At 43.5% G+C, this 26936-nt stretch overlaps 4 protein-coding genes across 5 annotated transcripts; 3 read left to right on the top strand and 1 right to left on the bottom strand.

Annotated features, from left to right (window-relative positions):
- The first annotated feature begins 8884 nt into the window (after positions 1–8884).
- LOC117587796 lies at positions 8885–10610 on the top strand. Its single transcript, XM_034278741.1, has 3 exons — positions 8885–9365; positions 9428–9596; positions 9663–10610. The coding sequence occupies exons 1-3, from the start codon at positions 8992–8994 to the stop codon at positions 10392–10394; spliced, it is 1275 nt and encodes a 424-aa protein (XP_034134632.1). The 5' UTR covers positions 8885–8991; the 3' UTR covers positions 10395–10610.
- Positions 10611–11243: 633 nt separating this feature from the next.
- LOC117587797 lies at positions 11244–13062 on the top strand. Its single transcript, XM_034278742.1, has 3 exons — positions 11244–11640; positions 11703–12177; positions 12238–13062. Exons 1-3 carry the CDS (start codon positions 11273–11275, stop codon positions 12649–12651), a joined length of 1257 nt encoding a protein of 418 aa, XP_034134633.1. The 5' UTR covers positions 11244–11272; the 3' UTR covers positions 12652–13062.
- A 686-nt stretch (positions 13063–13748) lies between these two features.
- LOC117587545 lies at positions 13749–15423 on the top strand. Its single transcript, XM_034278351.1, has 2 exons — positions 13749–14349; positions 14409–15423. The coding sequence occupies exons 1-2, from the start codon at positions 13985–13987 to the stop codon at positions 15295–15297; spliced, it is 1254 nt and encodes a 417-aa protein (XP_034134242.1). The 5' UTR covers positions 13749–13984; the 3' UTR covers positions 15298–15423.
- A 446-nt stretch (positions 15424–15869) lies between these two features.
- On the bottom strand, positions 15870–26866 carry LOC117587544 (NADPH--cytochrome P450 reductase). Of its 2 annotated transcripts, XM_034278349.1 has the most exons (6): positions 26709–26866; positions 19766–19963; positions 19352–19694; positions 17858–17982; positions 16541–17791; positions 15870–16467 (listed from the first exon to the last, which is right to left on the bottom strand). In XM_034278349.1, exons 2-6 carry the CDS (start codon positions 19942–19944, stop codon positions 16323–16325), a joined length of 2043 nt encoding a protein of 680 aa, XP_034134240.1. In that variant the 5' UTR covers positions 19945–19963; positions 26709–26866; the 3' UTR covers positions 15870–16322. The 2 variants fall into 2 exon arrangements, with proteins under 2 accessions (XP_034134240.1, XP_034134241.1); XM_034278350.1 differs by lacking the exons at positions 19352–19694; positions 19766–19963; positions 26709–26866 and adding an exon at positions 18083–18232.
- Between the last annotated feature and the right edge of the window lie 70 nt (positions 26867–26936).

Raw genomic sequence — 26936 nt, 5'->3', positions numbered from 1 at the left:
AAAAATACAACAGCCCACCACAAAAAAATGTCACTCAATTTATGCAAAAACAGGGGGTAGGGGCAGCAATTGCCGTCGGTCTTGGCGGTCCTTTGATCTTTTGCAGTAAATCAAATGAAGGAGGGTCGCTGCTCGAATTAGTCGCGGGGAGAGGGAGGCGCTGATAATCCACGGCGTGAATGTCTTTTGAGTTTATTTTGTCTCTCTAGCTTTGCTTTCTGATTTTTGATTACTTTCTTTGTTGAATTTGTTTCTTCTTTAATTTTACTTCTTTTTCTTTGCCAAATGTGTTTTGGATTTTTTGATAGAGCGGGGCAGGCAAATCAAAATCAAAAGCTTTACATTTCCCCATTGCGCGCGTTCGAACGGAAACGGAAATGGCAAGCAGGCAGACGGAAGTGTCTTTCTCTCTCGCTCTCTATTTGTTTGTTTTTTTTTGTGTGTATGTGTGTGTGTGTGTGTGTTTCTCCCCACTCAAAATTCAATTTAAATGCGGCACTGAGTAGAACGTTTAAAGCAATCATGTCCTAACAGGATTTACAGGACCATGGCATGGAGTGCCGTAGCCTTTGGTTAATTATTCCAGAGTGGGGTGGCTGGGTATATGGGTGTATGGGTGTATGGGTGGATGCCACGCCCCAAAGCTCACACCTAATTAGTGATGAGGGCACATCGTGTCCTCCAGTGTCGTTGTCGACTTGCCAAAATCTACATCACAGATACGCCAGAAATTTGCAAAATTTACGACTTCTCATCACCGGGTGGCACCACAACGCAACGCATGAGGGGGAATTGAATCCAGCAACCACCAACGCCCAGGGGCGTGGTCTTCAGAGACGGTTAGAGGAATGAAGCTTAAGGGTGCCGCCGCAGCACTATTAATCATTGCCCTGAGATTTGCTAGTCTTTGATTAGATTAGCATTTTTTTGTACTATTCAATTTTTCAATTTACGTTTTATCTAAATGTGTTCTAGAATTTTGAGGAGCGCAGTGTGGTATCCCAATACGAACCACTGCATAATATGCTCGAGTTCATGCCTGAATCAGCTGGCATTGCAGACTTCTTACTGGGTACTGGATCATTAATACGGAGTACGGAACGAAAGCCCGTTTTTATATACAAATCTTAAACTTTGTACAATGCGAATCTTGGACCCCTTTCCCTTTTCCTCCTTTCCCAATATTTTCTATCTGGTTCATTTAATTTTCTTCTCTGCTTCCAGTCTTACTCTAAAACTTACACTGGGTAACCAACCCCCTTTTGTAAGCATACTTTTAACTGCCACTGTCCAACGGCCTTGCCCCCGCCACTAATCAAAAATTCATATGGCCATGTTTATCAAATGAATGCCTCCAGGAAATCAACGGTAATGTGAGCTTTTTAAGGACTGCACACGCGCCTGCCTGCCTCCCCAGCCCCACAACAACAGGGCAGTCGCACTTTTGAGAAGCAATAGAAAATGTTCAAACCCCTTGGGGTGGTACACGGGGGCACACGGCGGCAGACGGGGGCACACGGCACAATGCCCTGATTTATGACACCTCGAAATGCAAACGGTAAATCGCATGTTAATTACATTTCAGTCGGAAACTACACGCAATGCTGCGGGGCAGATGCAACAATACAGGCAAAGAACTTGCCACCGATAACAGGCCGCAACGAAATGCACTGGGGAAAAGGCAGAGTTCTTGAGAATGAGACAAGATTTGTATCATGAAAGACGAGAGGAAATTGTGACCAATGAGAAGCAAAGACTTTAGTATGTTTAAAACAAAGCTTTCTTTCGAATTAAGTTGAATTTCATTCGATTTCTAATCTGATTGAATACCGCCTTCAGTTTGCAACTTTTAGGCATATTTAGACATTATTTTCTCTTAAAATAAAAATGTCAATTGGCTTTATGTATTACATTGGGAATATATCATGGATAGCCCGGGGAAAAAGGGTTTACGATAAATAAAATAGAATATTTTCTTGAAAAATTGTCTAGTCATATTCAAGCTTGATCTTTCTGTTGATCTTAAAAATCTCCTACCCACTATTTGTGCACCCATTTTATGGTCCATTAATCAATTAAACTGTCTTGAGTAGAAAAACTACTTTCTATCTCCAATAAAAAGCCCTCAGTGCATAGAGACCCACAGTATACTAGTACACCTCTTGTCGGAATAGTTTTTCCCACCGTGAAGAAATTAGAAACTAACGAAGGCGGCGGCTGGCACGTTGCCACGCTGCCACACTGCCATTTCCTGGTCGCCATGCCACAGAAACCACATGCAATATATACGCGCAACACACTACCTGAAATGCAACACCCTCATATCCATGCAACAGCAGTAGCAGCAGCAGCAGCAGCAGCCATGGGGCAATCAACTGGTGTTTCAGTTTCCATTTAGAGACAGACACCCCCTTGGAGGGCAGGCACCTGACGGCGACGCCAGCAGCAGCGTCTGCGACTTGAATGCGGAGCAAGGAAATCCATTCACACCCCAAAAAGATTTTCCGCCTGGCCAAAATAACCCATAACAAAAGAAATTCTCTCTCTCTCTCTCAGTCTCTCTTGTCAGAGAGAGAGAAATGTCCTGGAAGTGGGGACTACCCCTGATTCGGGGATATTTCATGCCCCTTTGCGGGGGAAGATTTTACCCCTGCAATGTTCTTTGCGAGGGCAGTTTTTACCCCTCTGTTCCACCAAATTTCACTTTATGTGTTTGGCTATACCTTTGACTTAATTGCCGGATGACATTTATTGGCGTCCAGCGTGTCATTCAGTCGCATCGCATCATTGAGGATGCGGCTACAGTTGCTGCTTTGGTTTGGGAGGAACTCCTGGATACAGTTGCTGATGGGGCAAGGGGACTCCCGGCTACAGTTTCCCCTAGGGTTTGGGGATTGTCGATTGTCAACGCATTTATCAAAAGGTACAACATCTATATGGTCCGTCATTTGGCAGAAACGCTCGGTTTGATGTTGATTTCGATGATGCCAGCAGGCATGAGAATTGTCCGAGGGAAGAGATTTGTATTTACACGGGATGAAAGGTACTTGCTGGTCTGGGAAAGTGGAAAATGAAAGTCAGTTACAGCCAGAAGAATGGCTAGAGATTAAAGTAAAAAAGAATAATGTGAATGTGAATGGCAACAGAATAACTAGAAAATAAAAAGCAGTATCGTGGGGTATTAAAGCTTTAAGCAAGACTTAACCTTCGGCGAATTAAATGAAGGTCTAACCCATAATTTAGCACAAAAATTGCCTGATTTCCCTAGACCTTCTGTTTCCCTGACAGCTGTCAGACCAAACAATCATGTTAGCATGCTGATTTAACATCAGCATATCCTTGATTGCATATTGTGCTCAGCAATTTACTATTCAAGCGGACAGAACACAGACAAGCGACTAATATCGGTAATAACATGGAGAATATGCAAACATTTATGGAAATTAAATATCCCATTACAAATAGGATTTAATACCGAGAAATACTCGTAAATGTTTAACACTGAAATGAGCAAAAGTTTCGTGGCCCATGGCAACGCGTTCCACGGGATTAAAGAACGGCTCCCCCCAAACCACCCAAATACCAGGCGGACACATGGAGCCATATGTCAGCAGGGGGCTGGGTATGCAGGGTACGAGTGGGTTCGGGAGATGGGAATGCTGTATCCACCAACAGAAGCGCACAAATAAACTGATAAGCGACAGGCGGCTGAAAAAACAAAAGGCGTGGGGAGGGGAATGGCACCAAAAAATTATGGCACGGGTACGATGGGTATTATGCAGGGATCCCCGCAACGCAGCAACACTGAAAATATGTTGCGTGCAACGACAGCGGGAGCAGCAGGAGCAACAGCGACAAACAAATAAACAATGCGACCAACCAACAAACAAACAAACCAACAAACTGACAAATGAATGAGCGACAATGAGTGAACGCAGAGAGCGAGAGTGGGAGTGGGAGTGGGAGTGGGAGTGGGAGAGAGACAAAGGGTGGCCAGAGGAAAAGAGAGACAAAAAGAGACATTCAGAGAGTGGTAAATGGAGGGCGAAAAAGTCGCCACTTTGGGCAATGGAAATCAATTATTCATGCGCTCGGCCACGCAGCTAAAAAGTATGCAAAGCATTTCGTCGCTCCCGAGAGCCATGGCGGCGGCGCCCCCAATGGTATGCAACAGTTTTTGTGGAAACAAGCAGACAAAACATATCCACAGAAATAGAAGGAGTGTGTCCTTATTTGGGGCTGCTGCTCAAACAGCTTGATGCTCTTGCGTACAGCTATGCGATTTTATATCAAATTTAGTATTAGCCAGGAAAAAAACCCCAAAGCATATGTTGAGTGCTGGTTGGAATATTTCCCATGTAAATATTAAATATCAGACATTAGAAAAACAAAACTAAAAAAATAAATTTCGATCTGTTTCGATTGCATCTACCTACGTCAGCTGAATATTATTATTGTTGGTTCCATTGAGAGCTGCAAATGTAAATGCAGAGGTACAAATTACGATCTCTATGTTCTTATCAAGTAATTTCTATCCTAAATTCCGGTGAGTCATCGAGAAGGAAGCCTCTGCCTTGCAAACATCTATTACAAACTTGGTACACCCTCTTGAAAAGGGCACATAGTCAAAAAAGGCACAAAGGGAACTTAGTCTGCGGATGCTCCCTATGATGTCTATGTGCTGCATGTGGATGATGCTACTGATGCTGATGAGAAGGGTGCCTGGCATTTGTTTGTGTTTGATTTGCCCCAACTGTGATTAAAGGCCAACCCCGTTAATGGCTCGAGCCCCTCGACACCCAGAGCGACACATTCCCAAATGAAGTTTAATTTAACTGTAGCCAAGCGATTTCATAGAAGACAGGAACTCTGACATTTGCCGATAAGAGCAGTTTGGGGACAGACAAATAGGGTAACGAATGGAATTGTCCTAGTCCGAATGGAGGGGAATAATGCAGAGAGTTAAATCAGTTTTCTGCATTCGTAAAGCAACAACATTTTGAGTTTTGATCAAATTCAATATTTCCGGCCAGCATTTACAACATTTTTCCACAAACAAAGACCCTCATTACAATCCCGCCAAGCAACCCTGCACCCTTCGATAGAGTATTTGCCCGAAACTAAAGGCCCAATGGAGGGTACTAATTAAATCTGGCCACCGGCGACGGCGTCTACAAAACACTGGATGCACAGCAGATAGCAACAGACACACACAGAGAGGGCAGGGCAGGGCAGGGCAGGGCAGGGCAGGGCAGGATATCTGCTCCTCAGCTTAGGCGGCCGTCATTCGGTTGCTTTCTTCATCAGCAGCAGGAATGCGCACAAAAAGGAGTAGGAACCAGGACCAGAAACGTAGTACCAACCAATGAACAGAAGGACCTGCATGCTTTCAGGCGTAAAGTGTTTGATTATGGTCATTTATTCCGTGCGTTGTCCGCCTGTTTGTCCGTCTGTCTGGTTCTTTGGTTGTTTGGTTGTCTGTTGTGTTGTGTCTACTTTTTGGGACAACCCACACACATACACTCATATGCAGAGCGGACTCCATTATCCTTTGTCTCTCGCGTGCCAGGAATGAGGTTGTCATGGATTTTGGTTTGCCTTTACTCCCCCCGTCCCCCTCCTTCGCGCGGCACATCATCATGTTTATGTCTGAGCGTACGATTAAAATCCCATACATCAGCGAGGTCCGAATCGGATAGCGGCAGGGAGTTGTGTGGGGTGCAGCATATGTGCATGGGTGAGGGAGGGTTTGCCGGGTTTCAGGTTGTTCATTCGATTCGTCTGGCCTCTCTGCTCACTAATTTGTGTGCAATCGCGCATTCAAACGCCGTTGTTTATTAATGCATTTCGTTTAACGACAAAATGTAATGCAAAATGTATGCCGCATGTGCAACGGTAGAAGAAAAACCCCAAAATATACAACAACAACAAAATCAGTGGCGGGAAACGCCGGAAATCTCTGCGTCGTCTGTGCGCTTAAAGCGAGAAGCAACAAAAAATAAAAAGAAAAGAAAAGAAAAAACTAACATGCAAGTTAATTAAGCCGTCATGAACTGCAAAAACACGTGACATGCACAGAAGCTATGGCGATGTATGTACAGTATGTACGAGTATTCATCTATACATAAACATCAATGCACTGAGCAAATTAAGTGACAACATGCCAGAAATCGGCTAGAGTGTAGGATCTCTCAAGTAGGAAAATAGAGAATATACTGGAAATCCCGTAAGCCCTTTCTTTGATAAACAATCAGCAGGACCAGCAGGATCTTATTTAATTTAGACATTTTAGACATTAGATTACAACATCTGTTGTCTGTGCTCTAACCAATCCTAGTCTAAGTCTGTCTTGACTTTACATTTTTTTATTTAATTGGCTCATTTCTCCCAGTGTAGGTTGGACTGCGCGAGAGTGCTGCAGCCCCGCGGCGACTCAAAGGCAAAGAGCCAAACATGTTGCCTGGCCTTTCATACGAGTACACTTCGCATTCTGCCACCGACCCCTGGACTGACCTCAACGCCCACCCTATCCCCACCCTCTTTAGAGCAAAAAAGCAACTGGTGATGCGTATCGCAAAGCATGGGAAAGCCCGCAATGGAAAAAATGCCATGTATAAAAAATGGCAGCGCACGTTGAGGTTTCTCTCTTGCGTGCTCTCCAGTTCCGCTGGTTTTGTAGCCAGTTCTCCAAGAGTAAAAGGATATATGGAAGGGTTAACTATGACACACATGGAAGGAAGTCATTATAAACACATAAACCATATAAACACATATGAATGCTTGGGCAGAACCTTTTCACATTGTGGTGCAGTGGTTTCATTCAAATCATTAATTATCAAAAAACGACGAATAATATTGAGTAGATATAGAAGGGACAACTAATTTCATGTATCGTATAATTTCAGATTGTCAACATATTTGTTTTCTGTTTCTAAATTGAAAACCAAAGAGATTCCGTTAATGTTTGAAATACCAGTTTTAAATGTCCTGGTGGTAGGGAATTTTCATACAAGAATTTGGGAATAAAATAAATAGCAAAGATTCCAACCAACTCCGAAATGCGGAAGAAAGTAGGCAAAATACTGGTTGCCTTCTACCTCATTCTGTTTGGCATAAGACTTCCCATTTCTTAAGATTATCTAATGCACGAACCAGTTCCAAAATATATCCTTAAAGAGGGATATTAAACAGGGAAGTATTTGCTGAAATATCCCAGCAAAATGTACCTACGTTACCCTATTTATGCGGTTATTATCAAAATACTCATATGTATATGTATTTTATATCCGCCAATTTCATGCCACTAAACGTGTATGACATACAAATATTTACCTACGAGTAAAATGGCTGGGGTGCAAGGCATGGCACGTGTTTGAATTGCCTGCAAAAGCGTACACCAAGGAGCGTTGGCTTGTATCTGGTGCTATCTGTATCTTGGTAATCTTTGAGTAAATACTTTTGATATGCTTGGCAACAGATAAGGAGCACTAGATAAAGTTTGAATTAATATATACTACAAATATTTCTAGCCAGAACGTAGAACCAGAACGATTACGACAATCACCTATAGACGTACATCTAATGATGAGAAGGTTCTCGTTTTGAATGGTTTATGGGAAATTATATCATTTTAAAAATGTAATTATTTTAATTTTCTCCAACTCGCCGTCCATAACCCATATGACCTTTTTTGATTTAATCTAACGATTGCGTTTTTAGACTTAACGACTAGGTAAACGTTTGAAACTACGCCTCTGTTCCATCTCAATTGTATTCTTGTTCGCAAAAATCTATTCTTCGGCATTCATTAAGCGTGCGAAACCCAAACCTCTGGCGTCATGGAAAAACAAACTAAAAGTAAAGCTAAATTATACGACACACGACACGACACGACCAAATACAAGCAAGCCCATCCATGGGTATACGTGGTAATACGAGTACATGGCACTGGAGTGATAACACGTAGAGCAAACATTGAAATAAATACTAGTTCTGCTGACCCATTGACAGGCGGTGCTCCAGCAGACGGAACACCGCCTGTCTGGCTGGTCGCACTCCCGGAAAACACCGCCACAGCCGAGCGGTATTGACACTTGGGTCTCAACACATTAGGGGCTCCAGAGAGCACTGTTCATGACGTCAAGAGCCACACAAAATTCAAGAAAAAACCTAATTAATTCGGCTGCTCTATCAACCCACAAAGCATGTGTAGTCCAAAAAATCTCTCATTAGCGTTTTGCTTTTGTTTTACTGTTTTTTTTTATTATTATTAAAAAGTCAATGACTGTGCACAAAGCCATACTGAAGCTAGAGGAGCCAACGCAATAGAGACTAGTTAGTGTCTATGAAGTGGAAACAGTGGGGCGAGAGTCATTTTATTTTAAATACATTTAAATTAAATTTGAAGTAATATTTCTAAATAATGTATGCAGAAATCAGAGAGCACAAAAAGAAAGTGATGATTGAAAATAACAGGAGCAACGATAACCGCTTTTAAAAGCAAATATTATAAAATAAATATTGGAACAGAATACAAATCACACCCATGGTAAAAGTGCCATATACTTGCCATGGAACAGGATAGAACATTATGAAATACAGATTATACTTTCCGCTCTTATGGGCAATTTATCGCTCATTCCTCCATTACTGAGCCACTCTCTGCATACTCAAAAAAGAGCAAACAACGAAGTCCAATAAGAACCCCGTAATAAACATAAACTTAAACACTTTCTCGCAGTTATTTTACCACGGTCCCAGTGCCCGTTTGTCGCTGAATGAATTCGGTTTTCATGATGACACCACGGCAGAGCCATTTGGAGAGCAAAACAAAAAAGGAACCTGCCGAAACCCAACGACATTATAAAACGCTGCGTTCTCTTTGGCACTGAAATCAGTCTGAGTCGGAAGGTTAGCGCGAAAGTGTTGCACGACAGAGAGAAATCTACGGTGAAAATAGTTGGACAAACTCAAAAAAAGAAAAACTTCGAGATGGTGGTCATAAATAACAAGCAAAAGATTTCGGTGCCCGAGTACTTGAACGAGGAATTCTTTACCGAAACTCTGGAAGAGGGTCTGCGGGAGACAAAGGTTAGCCTCAAAGAAATTAACTTTGAGTGGGGCAGCAACCCGGGGGACAACTACTGCTCGGCCATCTATCGCGTTCAGGTGACATTCGCCAAATGGTTGGACGGCAAGGAGTCCGCGAACAAGGAGCAACTTTCGCTGATTGTCAAGACCATTCCGATCACCGAGGCCACACAGTTCCTCGAGGATGTTAGTGTTTTCATCAAGGAGAAGCAGACCTACACCGATATTCTCCCACGGTTGGATATACTCAGTCGCGGCGACAAGTTTGGGGCCAAGTGAGTGAAAGTTGATCAACCATCAAGGGCTCAAAATGAATGTTCCGTAACCCTCACCATAGATACTACCATTCTGTCAAGGGACCCGTGCAGACGATTGTCTTTAGCGACCTTAAAGTGGAGGGCTTCAGGGTGGCTTCGCGCGAGTCAGGACTCGACTGGAATCATGCCTCGCTCATTCTGCAGCAGCTGGGCAAATTTCACGCCACTTCCATGGTGCTGGCACAGAAGGTAGGCAGGATATTTGCATCGTAAATGCTTGGAGAATACTAATTAGAGATACAATTTCCTCTGTAGGATCCAGAGATCGTAAAGCAGTACACACGCGGCATGCTCAGCGAGGATATTCTGATGAAGACCGACACCTTTGAGAACATGTTCGGTGGCTTCCTCAAGGGTCTCATCAAGGTTTCTGCCGGTTGGCCCGGCTACAAGCACATCAGCGAACATCTGCAGCGTTTTAATAACAATTTCCGGAACGTGTGTGCTGCGGCCGCAAAGCCCAAGCCCGGCGATCGCTATGTGGTGCTGAATCACGGCGACATGTGGACCAACAACTTCATGTATGGCTATGACAATGCAGCCCAGCCGGAGGCGCCCACGCGTGCCATCTTCGTGGACTTTCAGCTGTCCTTCTACGGTAGTCCTGCCTGCGATCTGAACTTCTTCCTGAACACCAGCCTCAAGCTGCAGTTAGTGCAAGAGCGTCGCGAGGAGCTCATCAAGGTTTATTATGAGGCCTTCAGGGATACCCTGGAGTACGCACGATTTGAGCACATTCCCACCTACGAGGACCTGCTCTACGAGCTGCGTAGCCGCGAGACCTATGGAGTGTTTGCCATGTTTGCTTTCCTGCCCATGATCACCATGCCCAAGGAGCTGTCGGCGGACAACAGCATCGACAACATGCAGGATGAGTCCTTTAAGCAGAAGAAAATGGATGCCATCTTTGCCCAAAAGTCTCTCAACGACTACCAGAAGTGGGCCCTCAAGCGTTTCGATGCGCTCGGCGTCTTTGGGGATTACTAGACGTTGAAGAATTCTCTTCATAATGGGGTTAGGTACTGACTAACATTTGTGATAAAAGACAATGCAATGGGCTCAAGATGGGTGGCACCGAGCACCACATCTGTGCCACACAGCAGCCTGATTATTGTAGATTTTGTGTACAAGGATCTACCTGTGACTGTATGTAGAGTGGAGTTCAATTAAACGAAACCAATGCAATTGGTTGTCTAATTTGGATATGTTTCTTATCACGCTTTAAAGTTGAAACTCAATTCATGTCGTGTGCATGACGCTTCACGCCGAATGCTTAACTCGAGATGCAATAGAGAAAAGTAGGACAAAAATATATTTCCCGTACATGACGCGTCAGGCTGAGGCTTTCTGTGGTTGTTGGACAAATCCTAAATCTTCAAAAAATCTCTGAATTTTGTTCATGCAAATAATTGACTCGTCTCTGGTCTTTCGTTTTGAACAGCGAACTAAGGGAACAATTGAGGAAAATCCCCACCATAGTCTAGCCAAGTCCCAGTAAAATCGAAGCTTTGAGTGATAAAAAAGCTTTCTAGCTGTCTAGACTTAAAAATTATCTTAGAGAGTCCCAGACCATTAAATAGTCTGCAAATCCACACACTTTAGGGATAAATTAAAAGATAAGTTCCTATGCATCAAACGCTTCTCTACGAACATCTCCATTATGTCTTCATTTGATCAAAAGCCCACGCCGCTAATCCGCAAAGAGAATGCACTTTCATTAGGGCAATTGACGGCAGGTCCAGTGCCCCAATGCCCCGAGCCCATTAAGATCAATTAGAAGCAACAGAAATCAGTTGGAAACATCGACGAGATTTTACATATAAAAACCCTGAATAATGCACCGATCAATGGCATATTGAAGCACCATGTCGGAGACAACGGAGGAGCAGCTGCCGCTGTATCTAACGCCGCAGTTCTTTAAGCGCACCCTCGAGCACGGTCTGCAGCAGCAGGATCTAAAGGTCCTCGAAGTACAACTGACGAATCTGACGCGTGGCGGCGAGAACTACTGCAGCAACATTTACAGGGCCAACATTCAGTATCGAAATGCGGAGGGCAGACATGTGGAGACGTCGCTGATTGTCAAGTCCATGCCGGACGAGAAGCAGGCCATACTGGCACGACTGCACATCTACAACAAGGAGAGTGTCTTCTATATGCACGTTAAGCCAAAGCTGGAGACGCTCATGTGGGGCAGAAGCGACTCCACAGAGCCCTGGACATTGGGTGCGAGGTGAGGCATGAGACAGGGGCTTGCCTTAGCTTTTCCCTCTACTTTAAGCCTCTCTTGGACAGACACTACTACTCCACCACACAGCCAGAGCAGACCATCATCTTTGAGGACCTTTGCTCGGAGGGATACCAATTGAAATGTCGTCAACTCGGCCTGGACATGGATCATGCGACGCTTCTGATGCGCAAACTGGCAGAATATCATGCCCTAACGATGGTAATGGCCGAGCACGAGCCCGAGACCGTCATCGACCGCTATCCCTTTGGACTGCTGCACATGGATGCCATCAAGTCGGAGCCTTTCAAGTTGCTCTTTGGCACCCAGCTCCTGAAGCTGGCAGCTCTCGTGGGCGATACCGAGGGTTTTGGGGCCATAACCTCGAAGCTTTATCGCTATCACGAGCACTTCACGGACCGCATCCTCAAGTCTGTGTATCCGTTGAGGGGAAATCTGAATGTGCTCAACCATGGCGATCTGTGGGTGAACAATATGTTCTTTAAATACAATCAGGAATACAAAGTGGAGCAAGTCAAGATTGTGAGTGCACATCAGACACAAAGAGCTACCTCCGGGAGAGTCATTTTATCGCTCTTCCAGATCGACTTTCAGCTTTGTTTCTATGGCAGCCTGGGCTTTGACATCAACTACTTCCTGAACACCAGCCTGGAGCTGGAGGTGCTGCGCAGCCAGCGTCAGCGCCTCATCGACATCTACTACGAGGCACTGGTGGCGTGTCTGGAGCAGCTGCCCTGGTCCAAGCCACTGCCCACGTATGATGCCGTCATGTCGGAGATAAAGGCACGCGAGGCTTATGGGTTCTTTGTGGCCTTCGGCTTCTTTCCGCTGATGAGCATGATTGGCGTCGACTCGGAGGATAACTCTTTGCAGAACTTTCACGACGAGACCTTTGCCCGACAGAAGGTGCAGCTGATGTTTGAGGGAAATGCACGTACCCTGGAGAGCTTGAAGTGCACGCTGAAACGTCTCGATGAGCTCCATCTGTTCGACTGAACGTTTGTAATTGTTTATAAAAAATTATAATTGTGCGGCAGGCGCACACACTTTGCAAATTGAATAAAGAATTCGACAGACTTGATTGCCCGCCCCATGCCCCCCCATTGGAAGTTTGTCTGTCGCTTGACTAAAATGTTTTCCCATATATGAGATCATCTTTGAATTAAAACAGAAATATCACTAGCCTCACATTAGCCACATTGCATGCAGATAATGGCCACAGATTGATACAAATTATACGATGTATGAGATAATGCCAACGAATTGATACAATCAAATGGAATATAGATATTAGTTTGCATTTAAATTAGAATCAACAAATTTCACATGGGTGCCATGAGTGGATAATTACCCAAAAACGCTCAATAAACTTGCATATACTGCGTACGGGAGAGGTACTCATTTTAACAAGCCAGAAACTTTAATGAATCCATCGTAAAGTAGGAAATAATTGTACAAATACAACATTTCTGTTGATTAAAAGTGATTAAGTGGCACAAAAATTGTCTCATTTTCCCAACTAATAAATAATGAGTTATAATCCAGTTTTCTCCGCAGATTTGTAAAGTTTACTAATAAAATATGAGACCACACAGCTCAATGCTGCAATAGATTCATCCTGTATATTTTTAAATATTAGCTATAATTTCTTTGATTTATTCAAATAAAAGAGAAGCGTTTTTGGATTTATATTAAAGCTTTCCAGGGAGAAAATAAAAAAACACTAAACTCGTTTAAGCAATATATAAATAATCAAGATATATGCTAACTCTCTGCCAATAAGTGTCATACAGAGTATCAATTAAATCGAGAGAAATGCGTGCAGGCATTTATCAGCAGACCGCACCCTATCTGTGAATACTTATAATATATGCCATAAACATCCATATATATGTATGTATAAAGAACGCCTGTAATACCGATTAAAATAATGCAAATACGCTGCTATAGGGCCATGAAGCTTGATAAGTTAATCGGCTGTCAATCAGTATCAGTTTGAATGAAAGCTAGAGCCAGCCAGCAAGCGCTCACAGCCGAGGGAGATGCTTTGGCGAGTACAGGCCAAAAACTGTCTAAAAAAAGGCCGCCCTGCGAGTCGCGATTCTCGCGTGTTTGAGAATATCGAAAATTAGACAACAAGTTTACGCCTATTAAGAGAATTTATATTCTCTTCTAAAAACAAGCAATATAACTATAATTAATTGGCAAATGGAAACCGTAGAAGCCGTGGAAACAGGGGAAACAGTCGCAGGGTACTGTGCGCTGTGTGTGTCTCTGTCGCTTATAAAATAGAGGGCCACTCGCTCGACGCTTTGCAAACGATCACAAAATGTGCAGCATTGTGTATGATGCGGAAGTGGCCGCTCCGCCCAAGCATCTGGATGTGGCCTTCTTTGAGGAGGTGCTGGAGACAGCACTGCGGACGGCCAGGGTCGAGCTGCTGAGCATTCACATTCGAATGGGCAGCAGCACCGGCGAGAACTACTGCAGTCAGATCTACCGGACAAAGGTGGCGTATAGGCTGCCCGGCCAGGCGGACCAGCACATGATGTTCATTGTGAAGAGCATACCGCGGGTGGAGTCCGTAGAGTTTATTGAGGATCTGCAGGTTTACCTGAAGGAGAAGATCACCTATCACGATGTGCTGCCCCGCCTGGAGCTGCTCATGCAATGCAAGCGGCGCTTTGGACCCAAGTAAGGAGCTAAGTTCGGATAGAAGGTTTAATTCCGTATTAAATTCCCTCTTTTCGCAGACTCTTTCAGTGCCTTAAGCAGCCGGAGAACACGCTGGTATTTGAGGATCTCGGCCATTTGGGCTTTGTGATGGCTTGCCGCGAATCGGGCCTTAATGAGGAGCACTGCCGCTTGGTTATGGAACGTCTGGCGGAGTTCCACGCCACTTCCATGGCGCTGGCAGTGCTGGATCCGCACATCTTTGAGTCCTACAGCGATGGTATGCTGTCGCCCAACGGCCTGGCCAAGGACGATGGCCTTCTGATGCGCTTCTTTGCGGGCAACGGCGAGGAGCTGCACACCGTGGTGAGCACCTGGCCGGGCTACGAGCGCATTGCCGAAAAGATTGCCAAGTACATGAAAAATCAGCGCGCGAATCTGGTGCGCAGCCAGGCGCTGCAGGACAAGGAGATCCGGGTGCTCAACCACGGCGACCTGTGGGTGAACAATCTACTCTTCAAGTACGACAACGCCAAGCGGCCGCAGGACCTGATCCTCATTGACTTCCAGCTGAGCATCTGGGGCAGCCCGGGCATCGATCTGAACTACTTTTTCTACACCAGCCTCAGTCTGGAGGTGCTGCGACACAAGCGGCCCCAGCTTCTGCGCATCTATCACACGCGCATGTCAGAGACGCTGCTAAACCTCGACTTGGGCATCCCTGTGCCCAGCTACGAGCAAATACTGGAGGAGGTGCACCGCCGCGAGTGCTATGGATTCTTTGCCAGCTATGGCATATTCCCCACCGTCAGCCAGGAGAAGTCCCAGACGGCAGACAACAATTTGGAGAACTTCACCGACGCCGACTTTGCCAAGCAGAAGGTGCGTCAAATGTTCGAGTCACCGCGTTTGCGTGAGACTTTGCGACACACTTTGCCCCATTTTGAGCGAGCGGGGGTCTTGGATTAACATAATAATCAGCACTTACTTGTTAAAGAAAACCGTTAGGCGATTATGCTTAGCTTAAATTGAAGTTAAAACACGTTAAATATCACAATGTTTTGCCACCAAGTGCCGTTATGGCACTTAACAGCACTTTGTGAGTCTTAGTCTTCAGGGAGCTGGGCCCACTTTAGCCCTCTATATTTAAACAGGCAATCAACTTGATTCAAACCAGCGGGAAATAAAAAAAAATAAAATAAAATACTAAAATGAATAAAATACTTAAAGTTTTATAATTTACGTGGGAGTATACCCGCTGGTGGACAATGTGTTAACTTGTGTTTCTTTTGTTGATCGGAATAGATTCATTTAAGTTTTGAGTATGCACATTTGTATACATTTTTTACATAATAAATGTTACATTTATATTTTCAAGATGTAATGCATTGCTTGCATTAACAGTGCGCTGCTTCGATAACAGGTGCTTGTGCGTTCATCAAATACAACAGCGAATCATCGATGAGCCTTGCTATCGATTGAAAGCGCGAAGTTTAAATGAAAACAATTATTTGTGTGAAAATATATGCGTATATTTGACTTTTTGTTTGTTTATTTGTAAAAATACAATTTCAGTGTCATTGATAAAATTGCACAACATGTCTCGAATTCGTTTTAGAAATCACCAAGAGAATACAAAATAAAATGCATGTAAAAATGTGTTTTAAATTAATAATCGCACACACATACAAAAACTACTTATAACAATAACTCGATTACGCTTCAGCTCATGCATCATTGCTTAATCATTTGTTTAAACTAGATATATAGACATATACAATAATAATCGTTACTACTCTCATTCACTGTTTGTTGAACCGCAGAAGGAGTTCCCAAACCAAAAATTATTACACCTATATTTACGCTTAACGAACTAGCCAACTTTAAGCTTATCGTGGATCTTCATCTGCTTCCATTATGTGTTTTGTTTTCTTTTTCTATGCGTGTTTCGACACTAGTTCGCTCGTTCGCTTTTACTCTGGGAGCCGCTTCGATTAGCTCCAGACATCGGCGGAGTAGCGCTTCTGGGCCTCCATCTTCTTGATATACTGCACGGCATCGGCCTCGCTCATGTTACCCTTGGTGGACAAAATTTTCACTAAAATGTTCCTAACGTCCACGGCCATGTTCTTGGCGTCACTGCAGAGGGGATAGAACGGATTGAAAGGTCAAAAGTCTGTCCAGAAAGGCTCTCCCGTAGACTTGAACTCACCCGCATATGTAAAAGTGTCCCTTGTTCTCGCCAATCGCATTCCATATTAGATCCGCATCCTGCTCCAGCAGATGCTGTACGTAGACCTTCTTGTCGGAATCGCGGGAGAACGCCGCCTTGAGATTGAGCGTGCCCTTCTTGACCCACTCCTGCAGCTCGGACTCGTAGATGTAGTCCTCGGTGCGCTTGCGGCAGCCGAAATACAGCACCGACTCGCCCACAGTCTTGCCCTCATCGCGCAAGAACTGTCGCTCCTGGATGAACCCGCGGAAGGGCGCCAGTCCCGTGCCCGGTCCCACCATGATAATGGGCGTCTCTGGCTTCGTGGGCAGCCTAAACTGCGACTTGCGTATAAAGACGGGCACTTTGACCTCCTCGCTGCCGCTGGGCACCTTGTTCTTTAGGTAGGTGGTGGCCACGCCCTTGTTGGTGCGGCCGGTGGGCGTTTTGTACTCGACCAGCACGGCCGTTACATGCACATCGGTGGGATGCAGCTTGGCCGACGATGAGATGGAGTAGTAACGTGGCTGCAGGCGCGGCAGCAGCTCGCACACATGATCGATTGGCGGCCGGCAGGACTTGATGTCCTCGAGGATGTGCACAACATTGCGACAGGCATCCTGGATCCAGCTCTGGTACTTCTCCTTGCCCTCGGGGCTAATGGAGGCCATGCTGCGCAGCAGCTCCTTCTCCTTCTCGTCTGTGCAGTACTCCGCCAGCTCCTTGAGAATGTGGGTGCGCGGAATGGCCGTGATCTCGAGGTAGTGGGTCAAGGCCGTGCGATAGGTGGTGGGGCAGGGGAACGGATGCTTCTTGCTGCTGTCCGTGTCCGTGTTGATCAGCGAGAACACCGTGTCCAGATCCGCATTGCACAGCTGGCCCAGCTTCTCCACGAGGCTCTTGTCGTTGATCGGATACATGGCCACATGATCGCCTGCATCGTAGCGCATCTTGGAGCCCTCGATGCTCAGCTCGATGTGCATGCACGACCGACCGCCGCCCTTGTGCAGCTCCCGATTGACCTTAATGGGCGCGAGGAAGGGATTCTTGGCATCGAACGGCGGTCGCTGGTTCTGCATCGAGTGCAGGCGAGCAATCTCGCCAGTGTATATTCTATCGGGCAGCACATCGGGCTGCTCCAGCAGGCGGTACTGGCGTATGAGCACCTCCTCGCCGCCACCCTCGATACCAAAGTGATCGCAAACGGCTGGCCAAAAGCGATCCTTCCACGTAATGAAGTCATCTTCAATGCTGGAGAGGGGAGAATACTGAATAAGTATGGCCACAAAATGAACTTTGTTCCAGGCTAGAACTTACTTGGCATCATCATCGCCTAGTCCCAGTTCGAACACACGATTGGCGCCCAGCTCCTCCAGCCGCTTGTCCACATAGATAGCAACCTTGTTGTAGTGCTCGTACGTTTTGTTGCCCAGTCCAAAGACCTAAGGTCGCAGGGGGAACAAAAATACACGTGTAATTATAGCTAGAGTTGGGCAGCATTATGTTGCGAGCAATGTATGTACTTAGGTGATTGGCTATTACCGCATATTGCGTCTGTCTGTGAAGCCTTTTTGATTTGTTACATAAACTATAAATTAGGCCGCACAAAGTTCGCAGCCTCTGGGGCCGGCACGTGCCAAGGCCACTAGCGGAAACGGCTGCCAACGTGTTCAGCATGATGATCGCTCCAACATGTGGGGGAGGGGCGTTGCATTATCTATTATTATTCGTCATTTAATTCAACTTTTACAAAAACAACGATTGTAAACCTGCGGACGGGCGTCCGAGCACATTGTATGATAAAATGTACTAAAAAAGCCCGAAAAGTGTTCTGTTACAAAAGCTGATTGCCATGGCGTGATGAAATAGCGCCATCTACAATGAGCAACGCTAGCGAGACTGTGAGCAGCGATAAGTAATTGGCGGCTGTAGTCGGTTTTTAAATTCATTTTGATTCAAATGTTTTTTTTTAAACTGGCGCTGATTAGGTTTTTGAAGATTAAAAATAATCTCAGCTAATAGCTGAGCGCAGGCTAGACTTTGGTAGCCATATAACATAATTACTTGTGGAACGTGCAATCTAGCACAAGAAAGGGGCTTGATAGATACAGTCCGTTTCAGCAAATTAGTACAAAATTCAATATTCTATGTGCAATTTAATATTTTTATACCCGGTACTCGAAGAGTAAATAATATTGTATTTGTGCACAAAGTGAATGTATGTAACACACAGAAGGAAACGTTTCCGACCTAATAAAGTATATATATTCTTGATCAGCATCAATAGTCGAGTCGATTGAGCCATGTCTGTTTGTAAAATTTAAAATTTGACAAAACACCGCTAAGGTGCAGATGTAGTACTGAGTACCGGGTATAAAAGTTGTGATGCGTAAGAAGCGTCCCTTCTCGTTATGAGTGAAATCAGCTCCCAAATTGCTATGACTCATGGAAATTCGCACTTCATAATGCAATTTGATGATTCACACGCACGGATAGACGCGAAACGCATTGTGATAATCATTGAACAAACAGGCGCTCTAAACAGAGTTCTGGTAATCCCAAAAAGACTTCCAATAAATCGATTTACACGGAAATGCCATCACGAACGTTATCCATCCGTTTACATCAGCTGTGGTAGAGATCAACGAACAAACCACAAAAAACGTACAAAAATAGACCCAAAAACTGTTGTTGGGCTGGTGGCTTGCCTCCTTATCAACAGGGGCACTGTGTGATAAGCCCTCAGCCGACGACTAAAGGCCAGACAGACTCATGTAATCGGGTGTGTGCTGCAGCTTTATCAGTACTCACCGCATAATTAAGACCAGTTAGATCGACATCGCCGTTGGTTATCCACTCATAGAACTCCATGGCATTGTCCGTGGGATCTCCCTCGCCGTAGGTGGCCAGGCAGAAGACCGCCAGCGAGTTGGAGATGTCCTTCAGCTGCAGCAGCTCCTCCATGTCACACTCCTCGGGATCGGCGACCATGCCCTTGAGACGGTAGCGAATGCCCTCCTTGGCCAGACGGCCGGCAAACTCCTCACCAGTGCCAGTCTGAGAGCCATAAAAGACGACCAAACTCCGGCCCGATGCCTTGAGCTTCTTGATGAACGAATTATCGGCCGCACTGGTGGTACACACTGTTGTGGGTCTACAGGGAAGGGTTGAAAAATATTCGATTAGAATTTAGCTTATGGATTGAAGTACCCTCAAAGTACTCACTGTATGGAATAGCTTCGTGTGGGCTCCTCCTCCTTCTTGCGGCTTTTCAGAAAGTAAAAGGCTGCGCCACCGATAAGAGCCGCCAGCAGTAAGACATCGAGGAGTCCCAGAAAGGGTGCATCGCCGGCGGCAGCCAGGGCTTCAGCGGCTGCTCCCTCTATTGTCTGCTCACTAGCCATTTGGGTGACACAAGTCCGACTGCAAAAAGGGCACAACATTCACGGCGTTTAGTTTAGTTTTTTTCTAGCTACTGCTAGCTATTGCTAGCTGCTGCTGCTGCTGCTGCTGCTGCTCGGGTGTAGTTCGCTTTGCATAACATTTGTTGTCTCTGTTGTATTTTGCATGTGCCGCCGCACTTTGGACACGCATTTTAATGTATGCCACGTAACCCATGAAACACATGGGCGACACATGGAGGTAGACAGAGAGAGAGAGAGAGAGAGAGAGAGAGAGCCAAACGGATTGGACTGACTGACTGGCTGCTGTTTTGCATCTAACGGTACACTGCTTCCGCACTTGTTTTAACGGTACTCGCTCTCTCTCTCTCTCTCTCACTCTCTTTATCTTTGCTCTCACTCTCCATCTCTTTCTGGCGCTTCGCTGACTTTGAAAACGTATCGCAAAGTGCGATTTTAATCGCATGCACCTTGATATACAATTCTGTATTTGATTTACTTTGTTTATTATTATATACTATGATTTTTATTGTAGCACTGCCGCGCACATTTAACACAATTTGCAATTATTGCAATTAAAAAATACAAAATTTCATTTGCGGCTGCGTCGTAAGCGACGCTTAACATTGAACTGTTAACTGTTTGTCGGCCAGCAACAGGTTTTATTCAAAAAATGCTTATCGGGCAGGCAGGCGGCACACACAAAACCCCAATGAGGAAAGCGAATCAGCGTAGATATGATGAAAGCGACAACTGTTTCTTGCAATCGAAAGCTTTGGCAAACATTTACAACCGTATAAAGTTGTTTATAAGCAAAACATGTACGAATGTTTGCCACTACAGACAGCTGTAAGTGGGTAGTCTTTGAGAGGTGCGGGAAAACTTATCAATCGTGATTTAAAGATAACTGAGAAGGTAAGTTATAATTTTTAAATATATGCAAGGCCTGGCTTAACACTCAGAAATTTCTAAAGATTTGTATTATTGTGACTGTTTTGTAGTATTATCATTATTAAATGATAATACATAATAAATACAAAAATATGCTTCAAAAATATCAACAAAATATTAAAAATAATATTTCAATAGCATTGATGTGTTTTTTACATTTATATCATTTGAAACTTCATCCTTAAAACATTTATCCATTAAAACTAAATAGTAATAGTAATAAACTGAATGATGATTTTTAGGAAAAAATAAATACATCAGTCAAATTACACCCAACATTTTAATATTTTAACATTAATAAATAGATGTAATAAGCATTAATAAGCATAGATATTTAAATATTAATATGTACTTTAAGTGTTTTAAACTTGCATAAAAGAGTGATATTTCGAAAATAAATAAATATATAATTAAAATTACACGAAAAAAGCATTGATCATTTATCTGCTTTGTGTCGTTTAATACTTCTTCTATAAAACAATTATTCAAGTTATTTATTAGATGAATAAATAAAGCGAATTTTTAAATCTAAATGATTCCCATCTTTACTGCCAAAACAAGGAAGTACGTTCATATCCGCATCTTAAATTCCAACGAGAAGGGACGTGTGAGACGCTTTTTACGCGTCACAACTTTTATACCCGGCACTCAGGACTACATCTGCACCTTAGCGGTGTTTTGTCAAATTTTAAATTTGTTCTTCATCTGTCATCTACATCTACAACACTTCTCACACCAACACGCTCCTTTAGCTCGCCGCCCTTCCCTAGACCCACACACTGCAGACTCGCGGCAGAGGCAGCGACCGCACACAAAAAAAAAACAAAAATAAGCTGCGGGACGGGGTGGGTTAAAAGTCGGTAGAGGCAGAGGCAGAGGGAGGGCAGAGGCAGGGGCCGAGTGAAGCAGAAGCAGAGTGTGAATGAGATAATGTGAAAAAAACAAAAAAAGCTGAGGGACAGGGTGGGTTTAGCCACTGAAAATTAATTTCTCCATTGTGGCAATAATAATGATCCAATCGGATCCCAATTTGGTGATCTGATAGATATGGCCATTCCCTACGGAATGGCGTTTTTAGTTTTCTTTTATCTTCAAAAATGTAGATTTTGTAGGTTTTCGCCCTTTTGCTGGGGCGGAAGGGGGCGTGGCTCATTGAAATACACTGGTTTCAGTGTGAGCATACAGCAGTCTGGAGCCAAAATTTAGTGGCTCTAGTTCTTATAGTCTCTGAGAACTAGCCGACAAACAAGACGGACAGAAGGACAGACAGACATGGCTCTATCGACTCGTATATTGATGCTGATCAAGAATAGATATACTTTATGGGGTCGGAAACGTTTCCTTCTGTGCGTTACATACAACCGTTATTCCCCACAAATACAATATACCCTATTTACTCTTCGAGTACCGGGTATAAAAATAGGTCCAAGAAACCTTTTCACTAAATGCTTGCGTATATTGGACGCCTGAAGTTTGACCCGATTTGACCCGATCTTTTGTATATAGTATTTGTGTATCTGTATTTGTGTATTTCGAGCATATTGTGCAGTTTCGCTGTCGTAGAAGTGGACATAAAACCAAACCAAAGTGTTGCTTGGGCACCTTGAATTCGGAATTGACTTAATACTTTAATGTTACTACTAATGCGACACCGCCAGCCAACAACAGCCAACAGTATTGTATTGTGGTGGGGCGTACGTGTGTGTACGTCGCGAATACGACGCGTATGCCTCTACTTTGCATACAGAAGCAGCAGCAGCAGTACTCGCACGTAATACTTTTGGGGCGTATAGGCGTACATCGTATAGTTCTCGTTGTTCTTGTTGCTGTGGTCAGCAAATGGCAAAAAAATAAATATTAAACATGTGCCAGACAGACAGTCGAAACCCCTGCCTGTCGACTAGGTAGTGCCACATGCAAATCAGGCAGCGTAATAGTAGTGTCGTCGTCGTCGTCAGTGACTGCACTATACGATTCAGAGCTTTTGATTTTGTGTGTCCAAAAGGTGCCTTGTGCTGTGGCTTCAATCAAAGCGAAGCAAAATCCAAGCAGCAAGTGTGTGTTAGGGAAGGGAAATTGTTGGATTTTTATAGGTCAGACCACAGAGACAAAGTGTGACAGAGTGGGAATGCTTCAAAGGGGGTTGTTGGGCAACAGAAATACTTCAATAGAGAAGCCAAAGCTTCTCTTGAGCTGACAGTATGGTTTAGTATTTTCAATTAAAGTGAAGATTTGGATGGAAAACTTAATAAAAGCATTTACAAAAGTCAAAGCTTAAGGAGCAGGTTATAATTTAACGACCGGAATAACATCCGTTTTACAGAAGAAAGTGGAAATAAAACAAAAAAAAAAACTCTTTAAGGGTCATTACATTTCGGACAAAATTAGCAATTTAGATGCGATGAAAGTGAAGATTGGAGAGAATATACCATGTAAGAACGAATGAATATATGAATAATAATGTATAAAAGAGGCACAGCGAGCTGCAGAGTGAACGAAAGTTACGAGATGTTAACCTGAAGATGAAGAAGAATGTTAATCTTGGAACCAAGTGGGGAAAATTATAAACAGGAGAACGAGAAAAGACATGCAGGCAGAAACGAGAATAGCTAAAAGATACAACAGCCTTCGGAGATTAATCTAAGAAAACTAATTCATGTTTTATTTATTGCATTTAAATCTTGACTTAAATTTGACTGAATCTTTGTGACTAAAAAACTATTTTTAGAACATACTGGCATGCTGTAATCTGTATAATATTTACTATTAAATTGCCAGTCAATCAATCATATTACTGCATCAAAACAACATTTGCGGTTAAGACTTTGACGTGTAAAATACACGTGCCAATTAATTTATTGCTCCGCTCCGCTTTTAACGACTACAGTGAGAACTGTACAAAGTTAATGGTTTTAAATACTTTGGGATCAGATATAAATGAAAGTAATCTTAGAACCAAAACCACCAAAATAATATCAAAATGAAAGACTTTAACTTCTAGAACTTAAAAACTTTATTTTATAGAGCGGAAGTTATATACTAATTAAAACTTTAAGGCATTAAATATGCATTGATATTTTCACACAATTTAGTGAGATTCAGAGCCCTTAAATATACATACATAGCAGCAGCAGCAGTACTCGCACGTAATAAAATATCCTTTTTATTTTTAACTGAAACGAGTAGGAAGGTGTGTGAGACGCTTCGTAAGCGTCACAACTTTTATACCCGGTACTCAGTCAGTATATCTGTCCTTACTGGTTTTTCGAATTTTACATTTTGTCTACATCTGTCATCTACATTTAAGCTCACCACCCTCCCCTGCATTTAGTTTCCTCTTATTTTTACACCCGGTACTCAAAGAGTAAATAGGGTATATTGTATTTGTGCGAATAACGGTTGTATGTAACGCACAGAAGGAAACGTTTCCGACCCCATAAAGTATATATATTCTTGATCAGCATCAATAGACGAGTCGATAGAGCCATGTCTGTCTGTCCGTCTGTCCGTCCGTCCGTCTTGTTTGTCTGCTAGTTCTCAGGGACTATAAGAGCTAGAGCCACCAAATTTTTCTCCAGACTGCTGTATGCTCACCCTGAAACCAGTGTATTTCAATGAGCCACGCCCCCTTCCGCCCCCGCAAAAGGGCGAAAACCTACCAAATCTACAGTTTTGAAGATAAAAGAAATGATCCGATCGGATCATTATTATAGACACAAACAACAAATTACAAAACATTCGGATTTTGTGGAGGCGAAATTTAAAAGTACACTTGTAACAGTGTGATATAAAGGCCATCTGGATGCCAAATTTGGTGGCTCTAGCTTTTATAATCTCTTATATCTCGGCGCTAATCAAGACGGCGGACAAACGGACAGGCAGACAGACAGGCAGACAGACAGGCAGACATACATGGATATATGTATATGCTGATCAAGAATATATGTATTGTATATACTTTATGGGGTCGGAAACATTTACTTCTGTGCTTTACATACATCCACTTTTCACTCTAGCCGCTTTAATGGAACTCAAATAAAACAAAATGCAAACCAATCTACCCTCCCTGCTCTGTCACTTGCCCAAACAATACGTCAACAGTCAAAACAAATGCACCGCTAACGCCAGTCATAATTACTAACAGTTAGATAGTATAACTAGTAGTTAGTAGCTATACATACAATTCTAAATATTCACGCGATAATGCTGAGAAGGCACGGAATCTTTTTGCTTTGTGGGCGCGAAAATGCCTTAGCCAGAATGACATTCGCATTTGGTTCGGGTACGTACCCGATCTTCGATTCGTTACTATTCGGTTCGGCACCGACACCTACACGATCTTTCATTCGGATCGCACCAAAAAACTTGTTCAGTAGGCATGAGTCAGCACTTTTCAGCACACATATAACCAACCGATGCGTCTTATCAGTAGCAACATTTTTATTCAGATTTAGAGTAAAAGCAAGCAGTGTATTTAAAAAATTGAAAGCCATTTCAGGCGCCTATTGGCCTTTTTCATTTCAATGTCAAGTGCAGGCTAAGTAATGGGTTTATTCACACCGGAAAATGACCTCAAAATTATATTTATTTTAGTAGCCGGAAAGTTTCCACATGCTTTTCGGATCATTTAAGAGCATAATCCAGAGTAATCAGTTTTGGTTTTTTTGAAAGGTCTATGACTAAACTGACAGATAGCTGAGACTGGCCCACAAATGTCTTAAGATTTTATTATTACACTACACAATAAAAACGAACTTTGTATTTAATCAACGCACTATTTTTATACTTCTGAAAGATTTTTGGCTTTAGCCGTTTTTAATGAACAAAGGTATTTTTCGATTGCAGGCATTTTCTTTTAGTAATTTTTAAAATTTGTTTTTTATTTTGATGTTTTTTTAATGAACAGTTGATCAAAAAATTCATTAAGCAATTTCATTGATAAAACCCTAACCGAAAAATTAGTTATTAGTAGTTATATTTATGATACGATATCGCATACGATTACAAAATCTGTAACAAGTTGTCCCGGCAATCGGCTACACTCCCATATCTAACCTTATCTCACTAATCGGCATCTACAGACGATGAGTCCCCTGTATTTTTCCGTTCTCTGATAACTAACTCCCTACTTTAAAGATATTTTCGCACGTAAATCTTCAGATACGTTCACAACTTATCACATCTGCCATAGCCGACCTTATTGACAGTTTTCTCTACTGAGCGCACACTGTATAGCACAACCCTGAGGTTTTACACCTTATCTACATATGTTTCTTCCTCAATGGCGACAGCTGACAGCAAGACTTAACTGATTACTCGTCAGGGGCGTAATTCACGTTTCAATTGATGTTTTACACATCATGTAATGTCATGTAACAAATGGCACAAAAACAATATCAAACGCGTAATAACAAAATTATTAAAGAGAATTACACGCGATGCGCGTGCACTGCATCAGACCGAGAGGTCCAGTGGCAGAGAGATAGAGAGCTGGGTGGACAGTACGCGTTAGAGCGAGAACGAACTAGTAACAGATTTTAGGCAACGCAACAGATGTCCGATAGAGGGAGAGAGAGCGATTGAAGCAACAGGTAGTGAACCTTAAACTCTCTTTTTTTCCTACTGCGCTGGCTTCACTGAGTGTGTTTGTGTGTGTGCGTTGTAACCTTGACCATCAATACGGCGCCGCTTATGGCGTGTATAAAATATCAATTAATTATTCGATTTCGACTGCGCGTGGCCTGGCATTGGCCCCAAAAATTCCTCCGCTCGGGTGGGGCAATGCATGGAAAACTCTTACTCGATGGAACTCTTACCGTGCAACGGATGTGAGAGGTTGTAACGATTATACACACGATCGGATTTACAGATGCGCCTCTTCCTGTTTTCTTCTCTTCTCTCTCTTTGGTTTCTTTTCTGTTCACGTTTTCTTGCTGACTGTTTTACATTTACATGCACCGCGAAATGGACGACAACAACGACTGCGCGGCCAGCGCCTAATTTGTTTTATTTAGTTAAAGTTTTTTATTTAGCCACGACGTCGA

The sequence above is a fragment of the Drosophila guanche genome, unplaced genomic scaffold, assembly GCF_900245975.1.
Source record: "Drosophila guanche unplaced genomic scaffold, DGUA_6, whole genome shotgun sequence".
Taxonomy (NCBI): domain Eukaryota; kingdom Metazoa; phylum Arthropoda; class Insecta; order Diptera; family Drosophilidae; genus Drosophila; species Drosophila guanche.
This window is presented reverse-complemented; position numbering and strand designations above follow the sequence as displayed.